Raw genomic sequence first — 11,923 nt, forward strand, 5'->3', positions numbered from 1 at the left:
CCCTTACAATTAAGCATCCAAGTAAATTAGGCAGGGAGATGTTAACAACATGTAAGGTCAAGGATAACTCAATTAAAAAGGAGATAATTTTCTCAAGTGGGAATGTCACATTTTTGTGGAGAAATAGTATCGGTATATGGGGGGGTACTCCACCATTTGTCACATGGTAAAAATCTGTTCTTAATTTTCAGTCAATGGTTCTTCTGCTTCATAGCCAACGGCAGTATATCTTCGAATATGATTTGTTGGATCGGCTTTCTGCTGTCACCATGCCCAGTGTTGCTCGTCATACCATGCAGACTATCCGCTCCATTGGCTATTACCGGAATATATACAACCCCCCGGAAAGTAATGCTTCTGTTATAATGGACTACAATGAAGAAGGGCAGCTCCTTCAAACTGCTTTCCTGGGGACAAGCCGAAGAGTATTATTCAAGTACAGACGGCAGACCAAGCTCTCAGAAATTTTATATGATAGCACAAGAGTTAGCTTTACTTACGATGAGACAGCAGGAGTCCTGAAAACAGTAAACCTCCAAAGCGATGGTTTTATCTGCACCATTAGATACAGGCAAATTGGCCCACTGATTGACAGACAGATTTTCCGCTTTAGCGAAGACGGAATGGTAAATGCCCGATTTGACTACAGCTATGACAATAGCTTCAGAGTGACTAGCATGCAAGGTGTCATCAATGAAACCCCATTGCCTATTGATCTCTACCAGTTTGATGATATCTCTGGCAAAGTTGAACAATTTGGAAAATTTGGAGTTATATATTATGATATTAACCAGATCATTTCAACAGCTGTAATGACCTACACAAAACACTTTGATGCGCATGGCCGCATCAAGGAAATTCAGTATGAAATATTTCGGTCGTTAATGTATTGGATTACAATTCAGTATGATAACATGGGACGAGTGACAAAAAGAGAAATTAAGATCGGGCCATTTGCCAACACCACAAAATATGCTTACGAATATGATGTAGATGGTCAGCTCCAGACAGTTTATCTGAATGAAAAAATAATGTGGCGATACAACTATGACCTGAATGGCAACCTCCACTTGCTCAACCCCAGTAGCAGTGCCCGTTTGACGCCACTTCGCTATGACCTGAGAGACAGAATAACTCGACTAGGTGATGTTCAGTACCGATTAGATGAAGATGGATTTCTGCGTCAGAGGGGTACTGAAATCTTTGAATATAGTTCAAAAGGCCTTCTTACTCGAGTTTATAGCAAAGGCAGTGGGTGGACAGTTATTTACCGTTATGATGGACTTGGGCGACGAGTTTCCAGTAAAACTAGCCTTGGACAGCATCTCCAGTTTTTTTACGCAGACCTTACTTACCCAACCAGGATAACTCATGTATATAACCACTCAAGTTCTGAAATCACATCTCTCTACTATGATCTGCAAGGACACCTTTTTGCCATGGAAATTAGCAGTGGAGACGAGTTTTACATTGCATCAGACAATACGGGGACACCACTGGCTGTTTTCAGTAGCAACGGTCTCATGCTTAAACAAATTCAATACACTGCTTATGGAGAGATCTATTTCGACTCTAACCTTGACTTCCAGCTGGTAATCGGATTCCATGGAGGCTTGTATGACCCACTGACCAAGCTGGTCCACTTCGGAGAAAGAGATTATGACATACTGGCAGGCCGGTGGACAACACCTGATATCGAAATCTGGAAGAGAATTGGGAAGGATCCAGCTCCATTTAATTTGTACATGTTTAGAAATAACAACCCAGCCAGTAAAATACATGATGTGAAGGACTATATCACAGGTAAAAGAAAGTTACTTAACTGCAATACTGTCTCCCACTTGCTCCAAAATTTACCTTTCTGTGTTCTTATAATCTGGAATCTGATTATCTGGGTTACAGGCTGAGGATATTGTCTGGGGAAGATTAGTAAAGAAATTCTAGGGGAAGATAATTGTTCTGAAAAGTACTTGGCGTTTAGAACCAGATCAACAAAGCGATTTTAGCTTGGGGGTGCTGGACCTATAGACATCCAGTTTAGACTGGAATTCACGGTTTTGAAGTACCCAAGTATGTCCTATTTGGAAAAGTTCTTTATGAGGAAACATTAAGCACTTAACAATGAGAATGATTACAGCAAACGCGCTTATCAGGAGTAGTGAAATGGCAAATGGGAGATCTTGAAAATATCTCATCTAGCTTTAGACATTGATTTAGGTACCTGCGTAAAAGATTAACATCCACAGGCCATTATTAGCTTTCAGGTTTAGGTAACTAAACCTAAACCTCATGCCCTACACAGTCCTTATGGTGCTTTCATATTAGACCGTTGACCCACAAAGATAATGCAGAGCATCTCTGTATGAGGGGAGTTGGGTTTTCCAAAGTACATTTTGGAGTAGCAGTGGAATACAGACTGAACTGTAACACAAGGTGCCTCAGCTAGAGATCTCAGTGCATTGGGAGAGGAAAGAGGAGCCCTAGGTTCTCCTTCCAGTGCTGTTACTCATTACCCAGTGCTCTTATAATGAAAAAACTAGACTCCTTGAGCAAGTACAAGAGTAAGAACCCCTCAAAGACCGTTCATGAGAATCTCCTTACATGTTATTGTGGTTTAGCCCCAGCCAGCAACTAAACACCACATAGCCACTCACTCACCTCCCTCACAGTGGGATAGAGAAGAGAAACAGAAGGGTAAAAGTGAGAAAACTCGTGGGTTGAGATAAAAGACAGTTTAATAGGCAAAGCAAAAGCCATGCACATAAGCAAAGCAAACCAAGAAATTCATCCACCACTTCCCATCGGCAGGCAGGGGTTCAGCCATCTCCAGGAAAGCAGGGCTCCATCACGTGTAATGGTTACTTGGGAAGACAAAACACCATCACTCCAAATGTCTCCCCTTCCTTCTCCTTCCCCCAGCTTTATATACTGAGCATGACGTCATATGGTGTGGAATATCCCTTTGGTCAGTTGGGGTCAGCTGTCCCAGCTGTGCCCCCTCCCAGCTTCTTGTGCACCCCCAGCCTCCTCGCTGGTGGGGTGGTGGGAGAAGCAGAAAAGGCCTTGGCTCTGTGTAAGCACTGCTCAGCAGTAACAAAACATTTCAGCATTATCAACACTGTCTTCAGCACAAATCCAAAACATAGTCCCATACCAGCTACTATGAAGAAAAATAACTCTATCCCAGCCAAAACGAGCACACATGTGGATTAGAGTCAGGCTCCTTCATGGCTCTGGGCTACTAAGCAGTAAAAAGTGCATATTGGTGGACCAAAAAAAACAAGTCGAGTGAGACTGTAAGGTAGCAAGGGCAGGAGGGGTCTTTCTGTGACCAGTTTAACTCATTAACATGGCAGAAAATATTCACTGGAAATTGGTTGGTATTTGCCAGGGTAGGTTTTTGCAAGGCTGCTAATGTAAATTGGCTAAATAAGAGAAGTCCAATAAGCTCAAGGGCCAGCACAAAGTAATGAGTACACAGCCAGGAGCAGGGAAGGAGGAGTAGGATATAGAAAAAGGAGTGTGAATTTCTCTTTTGGCAATAAAAAAGCTGCTAACGTGCCACTTGTATAACTGAGTTCTTAGGGAACCTATGTGCTTTTTGTGGGTTTAGAGTTAGTGATGTGTAGTGTTTTCCATTACTCTACATACAAAAAAAATCTACCTGCACATCACCAGAAGTTTCTGAAAAATGCATGGCTCAGATACATTTGAATTTTCATATTTAAATAGATGTAAATAATCTGAAATATTTTACACAGTGTCAGACTAGAGGAGGGGCTCAGCCCCACTTCCTTAAGAGTTGTGAGACTACCACTCAGAAAAGCATCCTGGGAATCAAGTGGGTTTGCATTAATTTAACAAACAGCAGCTATTAACAGGGTTGGTAACATGCTGCCTGGGAGCAAGCATAATAACAGACCTTTGAATCTGTCCTCTTTTAGCAGCATGTGCTGTAGGGGATGCAGTTGCAATTACAATTCTTTGTGGCATTGAAAATGATGCACTTTTAGTTAAAAAATTGCCCTCAAAATACAGTCTTAGTACTTTTCTTAACATACTTGATGTACGGAATGCATGGACACACACTGCTCATATAAGGTTATAATTACAATTAGTAATTTGGCTGACTAGATGTTTTAGATGCAAAGGCTCATGAGGCGTATCATTTATCTGGAAAGGTTAGAAATTATTTTAAGGTAAATATTTTTTATTCTTTCAACATTTGAAAAATTTGGTTCCTTGTTCCACTTATTTGGAGTTTTCTTAAATGAAAACTACTAGATTTGGTAAGGAGTACTCTGCCAACTTCTGCTAAGCTTAGTATTTGGGAAAAATAGGGTAGAAAGACAGAAACAAGGCAGCGAACCCATTCTTGCCCAACAATTGTTAACTAATTAATTGTTGGCATCCCTACTTTATTTATTTTTAACAGAACATAAAATGTATCATAAATAATGTATCCTGTCTGCTTACTGATGCAACTGTAATACATTTCATTAGCTTTTAATTTCATTGGTCCAACTTCATCTTGGAGAGGGGGAGATTTCTCTTGAACCAACATAAAATATCTGCCAATTCATTTAAAAGGTAATTGACCGTATAGGTGTTATTTCAGGGCTAGTTTGAAGACATTACAATAAAACATATGTAACAAAAGGACAGGATGTGCTCTGCAGTACTTTTTCTTTTTTGCTTTGTTTTACAGTATTGATGATGAAGGTGCTGCATAAAGCACATTCAGCCTGACCATGAAATCCCAATTAGTTTAGGCTATATTAGAAGGAAATCTCACTGTAATTGTGCTCCTATAGTTGTTCTGGAACTCAGAGGCCTTCAGAATTGCTGAAACCTCCAGTGCCTTTCAAACAAGCATAGTGCAACTCTTATATAGGACAGAAGTTTTCTTGTAAGTTTAGAACTTCAAGTTTTCTGTATAGGCTTGGTATTCTAGCTGTAGCACAAATCCATACATACCAAAATGAAGACTGTTGAATAATTTTCATGTTACAGAAGGAAATCAACTATGCCAAAAGCTATTCCATGTAAAAATGGTATGATTGCAAAATATAGAACAATTCTAACATTTTTCTCATGTTTTTTTAATAATTCTTTTTCAGATGTTAACAGCTGGCTGGTGACATTCGGCTTCCATCTGCACAATGCCATTCCTGGTTTCCCTGTTCCGAAATTTGATTTAACAGAACCTTCTTATGAACTTGTGAAGAGCCAGCAATGGGAGGACATACCAGTAAGAAACAAAACTAAACATACAAAGGAAACAAGACAGAATGTTCCCTTCTATTCAGATCTTATTAGGCATGGATAATCCTGACAGGGTTACTTGCTAAATTAAATCTGAACAGTGCTTTTCAAACCTGTAATTTTTATCTACTTTCAAAAGAATTTAAGAAATTACAGATGATGTTTTTTCTTACAGATGTGCTAAGTTAGGTACCATTTTAAATAAGCTTTTGTTTGCTTTCAGCAATAATAAAAATGCAGAAAGACAATAATCAATGAAAAGAAGTTTAAGACCCTTTAAAGATGTCTTGAGTTTCATAGCAGAAGCTACAGAGATTAGATCTGTACTAACACTCTGCCTGAAGGCAGAAACTGAACACTGAAGTAAAAATAGACTGTGAAATAAACAGAACAGGTGATATAAATTATGCATACCGGGCACCACTACAATTTTACTTCTCTTTAATATTAATCACGTTTTATATGTAAAGATAAAATATTGAAAATTAAATTACCTGAGGTAAAACCCATTACATTACATAAAACCAAAACTCCAGGTGCTTATGAAGTTCTTTGGGAGGAGAAAAAATGAACTTCAGTCCTGAAAACCTGCTACAGTTTTAAGTAATGGAAAAAATAAATGTGGACGTTAAAATCTAAATCTGCTATTTAAGAAAATTATATTTACAAATCAGACTTGATCAAAGACCTATGCCCTCGAAAATCCTACAGTTCTCAGTTAAGAAGGAATTGTTAAGAGACAGTACAACAGGTACTGCCATTGTAAGCAGTCAAAAGCAGATCTCCCTTTACAAGAATTGTGATTGAGAACTTTACGAGATTAAAAGAGGGTATGATCTTGAAGAATCTTACAACCTAATTCAGACAAAAAATCATGAGAAGGGTGGCCCGGCAGAAGGGAGCATATGGAAGCTAAGTTTGCATGCATGAAGTGACCTGCTATATATATATTTTTAATAGCCAGGGAGTGAGTAACAGGGAAAGACCTTAGAGCACAGCATGAGAATAGTGTCTCCCATGAGCAGTAGAAGCAGTGAAGGAGGAGCATTGCAGGTTCTCCAGCCAAGGTGGTTGTATCAGGAGATAAGAGACCTGTCATCAGGCATGGCTGTGAAGAACTATCAGAGGTTGTTTATTTAGATCTCAAAGGCTAAAGAATCCAATTATCCACTAACACCAGCAAAGGTGCACCAGGAAGAGAACCAGTTTGGTCAAAGAGATGAGAGCAGACAGCTAGTTGTCAAAAATCTTCAGGAAGGAGCTCAACGATGTGGAGAAGTGCCAGGGGCATGTGACATGACAGAGAGAAAGAGAAGTGGGAGGAAAACAAAGATTCGAAATTCTCAGGTAGGAAGAAGCTGTGACTATGATATTCATTGTTGAACAAGCGAATGCAACCAGGAGCCAGAAGTAAACACACAAACCACTTAGTATTTTGAAACACTGTGGAGTGAGTGAGCTTTACAGAGCTTTGAGGTTTTGCTTCAGAGCTCTGACGATACATGTTAAAAATAAACAAACTTTGTCATTATGAAGTTGCTGTAGCATCTCGCTGCTCTCACTGATGAGCATGCTGGCTAGAATATATGTTGTGCTCAATAGCGTTCATGTAGGATTTACAACAGCTGAAATCCACACTTGTTAGCAAGTGCAGACAGGAATCTGCCACGTTCAGGAAGAGTTGAGAGTCCAAGTCAATTCATAATTCCCTCAGGAACTGTCCCCTCCAGAAAGCTGCCCTGATGGCAGAGCAGAGAAGCCTTTGCAAGCCTCTTGCCAGGCTTTGATTAGCAGCAAGGCTGAATTAAGGTTGTAGGAGTCTGTTAATGACTCCTGCTTGGTCTCCCACCCATAAATTTGGGAAAAATAAACAGGCTTTTGCCTCATTTGTCAGCAATGAATCAAATGGGTTAAACAGTATTTTACTGAAGGGAGAAGGGGTCAATTGGAAGATAAACTGGATCATCTACAGAAACTAAGTACTCCTTTTCAAAAGTGCAGCCAAAGCTATTTAAATCTGTTTCCTGCTGAGACAACTGCTAGGGCAGCTGTCTGCTTCCCACCTCCATCAATACTAGCTCATTCACAGCCTGTAGCTGTTAAGACCCAGGGTTAGACAGATAAGATGTGCCTATTCTGTGCACTTGTAAGGTCTCATCCCAACCAGTTGACCCCATAATGTGAGCTGCCCAGCTATCTAGCTGTGCTAGCTAACCATTCCTGCTAGCTGCTTCTGCTCTTCTAGCTCTTCTGGCCAACCACAGCAGTTATGCTGGCAGGTCCCATTCCCCAGCTATCCTCTCTCTTTACCAAGAGTGCATCTGGCATACTGGGCTATATACAGCTTTTAAGTCAAAATAAACTTCTTGAACAGATTCTCCTATTCTAGCTTTTCCATCTTGTGCTTTTGCACCTCACAATTGCACCTCTTATTTCCTCCCCTTTATAGCACACCTACCTTTTCAACAAGAACACCCCAGATATGGTAAAACATGAAATACCAACTGAGCATATTTTAGGCTTGCCCGTTGGTTCTTTTCATTCATTGCCCCTTGTCTTTGCTAGTTGTCAACAAAGTACTCTGCTGTATTCAGGACTGCACCTGTCTGAAGTTCTGGGGGGAGAAGTTGCTCATCTCTTTTAGACAGCACACCGATACTTGGAGTGAAATGGAAGCTCGCAGAACTGAATCGGCCACAGCCTTTTCACATGTCCCCTTTTATCAGTTTCTGCAGGTATTTGCAAGAAAGGGCATCAGTCCCTAGTATTCCACCTCACTGCTCTGTACTGTTTGCTTCCTTCTCTTTTACTGTAAAGACTATCATTACAGTTTGATTCCCCTCCTTCCTTTAGCCGCTTGAGGGTTTATGAGAGCCTCCCTGCAGTTTGGTCTTAGACTGCAGCTACCTGAGAGACTCTATCTCCTGACTCAGCATAAAGAAGGGCTTGTTCCTGTTCTAAAGTGCAGCTTCGTGACCTGCAAAAATCTCCTCGGTTTGGATGGGCTCATGGTAGACAGGAATCATAGTCGAACAAGCTCAGAGGATGAGATGACACTGTAGTAAGATAGCTCTTACCCATATTAAGTATTAGTATTGCAAAGGTCTGTCCTGTGCAGCCCAGTAAGTAGCCTCTGAAGTTAAATCTTATTTTTGTGCAGGTTCTCGGGGAGACAAAGAGAAAAAGCACTGTACATTATCAAACAAAATACTCTTGTAACTCAGCAGAACAAGCAGTATGTAGATTTAATTAACTCCTTGGCACTGTCAGTTGTGGCATATCCTGTTGTTGTCCACGGGCAGCACACCAAGAAAGCCTGGCTGTTTGGCATCTAGAGGGCTACAGATGGCTGGTAAAACTTCTGTCTGTTCTTGTTTACAGCCAATTTCTGGAGTGCAACAACAAGTGGCGAGACAAGCAAAGGCTTTCCTTTCCCTGGGAAAGATGGCAGAAGTGCAGGTCAGCAGACGGAAATCCAGTGGAGAGAAGTCATGGCTGTGGTTTGCTACAGTGAAGTCTCTGATTGGGAAAGGGGTGATGCTTGCTGTCAATCAAGGCAAAGTGCAAACAAACGTGCTCAACATTGCAAATGAGGACTGCATAAAAGTGGCAGCTGTTCTGAACAACGCCTACTACCTAGAAAACTTGCATTTCACCATTGAGGGAAAGGACACGCACTATTTTATCAAGACCACCTCCCCCGAGAGTGACCTTGGGACACTGAGGCTGACAAGTGGGCGGAAGGCCCTGGAGAATGGCATCAATGTCACTGTTTCCCAGTCCACCACTGTGGTAAATGGCAGGACTCGTAGGTTTGCTGATGTTGAAATGCAATACGGTGCTTTAGCGCTTCACGTCCGCTATGGCATGACACTTGATGAGGAAAAGGCCCGAATACTGGAGCAAGCCAGGCAAAGAGCTCTTTCTAGTGCCTGGGCCAGAGAACAACAGAGAGTAAGAGATGGAGAGGAAGGCGCCCGGTTGTGGACAGAAGGAGAAAAGAGGCAGTTGCTAAGTGCTGGAAAGGTACAAGGATACGATGGGTACTATGTACTCTCTGTGGAGCAATATCCAGAATTAGCAGACAGCGCTAACAACATACAGTTCCTCAGACAAAGTGAGATAGGAAAGAGGTAACACACTGGCTTAGCTCAGGCTGCCAAAGAGACTGTGTACCAGTGTCTTCTAAAAAGGAGACCAAACTGTTTTGCTGCATTACTACTTGAGCCTAAGCTTACATCTTTGCTCAGATTTTTTCTGTAGCACAATCCAAACAGACTCTGTAATGAAAAGAGCGCCTTCCAGAAGAATGATACTGCTAATGACAAAACTTTTTTTTTTCTCAATGACCTTAAAGGTGATCTGCTTTAAAGAATATGTTTACATATGCATATCGCTGCACTCAAGTTGGACTGAAAAGTATTAAAAAAAAAAAAAAAGAAGAAAAAAGAAAAGAAAAAGGCCTACAGATTTTGCAACAGGCTGTCTGTTCCTTTGAGGCACTGTATTTAATTAAGATACAGACCCATACAGTGTTTCCAAATATTACTGAATTGTTGACCTTTGCTTACGAGAAGTAGTCTCTCTCTTTCTCTCTCTCTTTCTCTCTCTCACTGCATAGGATGTGGTATATATCTGTTAATTTTAAAACGTGGGGCAAAAATTACTGTTTATAGACAACCCAACTGCTTTAAACTGTGCTGCTTTCTAAAAGGACATTGGCACAAGTGACTTACTTATGCTACCATGGGAATTTAATAATGGATTTTACAATGCTAACATGGTTTGCCTTGGGGGGAAAATGGCAAGTAGAATCCTTGTTGCAGATAAGCAAAGGAAACCCTGATTTTTTTGTAAATTATGTGAGACAAGTTGTTTATGGATTTTTATATGAATTACAATTTACTGTACATCAAATATTAGTCTCAGAGGAGTTAATTTATGTAAAGTGTTTAAAAAAGTTTATACTTAAAAATAAAATTATAAAAACATGTGCTGTGTGTGATTTTTTTAAAGAAAAAGGAATTGCACCTTTTATGTTATAGCTGTACAGTATAAAGGATTATATTGTAGAGATATAACAGTGATGACTAATGTCCAAAAGTGTTAATATTTTTGTATTAGGTTTAAAGCTGTGCATCTATCACTCTGCTGATAGGATGGGACGCTCCGAAGTGGCTGGCTGAATCAGACCGCAGCTCCCTCCCCTCCCGTACCTCTCCTGTCACCCAGGCCAGTGCCACTTCATCAGTCATTGTTAGAAGGCACAGTAACCAAATAAGTCTCGTTTATTATGATGGAAGACTTTAATAGGTTGGGTTTTCCTTGTCTTTTTCCAGCCCTAACGTAATAAATGGACATTTATTCATACCAGGTGGGGTTTCTGTTGTTTTTTTAGAAGCTTTGTTTCACAATGGAGAGAATAGTGTCTCAGGTGCTTGGCAAATTGTAGGTAGAAGAAGAAGAAGAAATGATGTAGTTTCATCCAGTTATGTCAGCTTTGTCTTCTGTATAAATACAGCTCTTTTAGATGTTAATAACTCCAGATAGAAGAAGTGTACCTCTGACCTGATGCTACAGAATTGCTCTTTAGGCAGGCAGGCTGTTCAGTAGGTTCATCTCCTGGCCTTCAGCTGGCAGATCAAATCCCATTACTGTGAACACTGAACCTGGGGATGGAGAGGAAGGTCCAATTCTAGTGCCTAGTCTGTATCTCCACACCACTGCATAGATTTGGCATGCTCTGCTCCAAGGCCCAGTATATTTGCTGCAGGACAGAACTGAAGTGTGCAGCTGGTTCCTTACAGGAAGCCTATGGTGGCATCTATGGCATCTGTTCTACATCTTGGCTGAAACCATTCTTAGAGCTTTACTCTCATGAGCACTAAATTCAGCCACAAAAATAAATATTTTTAAGATGAGACAAAATTGGGGTTTTTTGATGTTCATTGAAATATACACAGTATTTCTATCCATGTATTATAATGACAAAACATAGTAAGTGAACGTGTCTTAACTATGAATGGTTCAAGTGGATGTAATAAAAATAGTTTTCTAACTGCTTTGTATTCTGAGAGTCTATGGTATTACATACTCTAAATTGCACATTAGGATTGTTTGATAAACAGATTTGAATTTCTCCCAGCCAAGTCGCTACCGAATCTACAGTATCAGTGCTATTACTGTATGTGTGTATTTGGTAGAGCATACAGAACTAATTACACATATAATGAATGCTAATCATCTATTAGAATGAAAGCACAGATTAGTTGTTAGTATTTTTACCCTTGAAGTCTTGAGGGCCCTAAATTTAGAGAGGATGATATGTCAGACCCCAGAGGCGTGTCATTGAGCTACGTATTCTTTTTAAAGATGTAAAATGCTAGGTGTTTGCAGTTCTGTTGGGTGGCTCTTCCACAGCACTGTATTTAGCATGCTGTAAGTGCTCTCTGTTGAAATAGGCTCATATTCTAAATTATGTCAAATGTTTCTGTTCTGTTTGAATATGAAAAGCTTGTATAAGATGTCAACAATGAAATATATCTTCTACTTGACACGTACCAGTTCCTTCTCCTTTGTTCTGGCACCAATAAACAACAAATTATAGTATCTGTTGGTGATCATTTTAGATAAAGTCAAATCAAGCCAATTAGTGGCC

General features: G+C 40.3%; 1 protein-coding gene across 1 annotated transcript in view; it reads left to right on the plus strand.

Moving 5' to 3' along the window:
* TENM3 (teneurin transmembrane protein 3) overlaps positions 1 to 10,256 on the plus strand; it is a 326,450-nt gene extending 316,194 nt beyond the window's left edge. Inside the window, 3 exon segments of the mRNA XM_010569981.1 lie at positions 192 to 1,803; positions 5,121 to 5,251; positions 8,647 to 10,256. Of these exon segments, the coding sequence (XP_010568283.1) occupies positions 192 to 1,803; positions 5,121 to 5,251; positions 8,647 to 9,402 (2,499 nt within the window). The 3' untranslated portion in view covers positions 9,403 to 10,256.
* The last annotated feature ends 1,667 nt before the right edge of the window (positions 10,257 to 11,923 follow it).

Source organism: Haliaeetus leucocephalus, unplaced genomic scaffold (genome assembly GCF_000737465.1).
Source record: "Haliaeetus leucocephalus isolate CR32 unplaced genomic scaffold, Haliaeetus_leucocephalus-4.0 Scaffold284, whole genome shotgun sequence".
NCBI classification, from domain to species: domain Eukaryota; kingdom Metazoa; phylum Chordata; class Aves; order Accipitriformes; family Accipitridae; genus Haliaeetus; species Haliaeetus leucocephalus.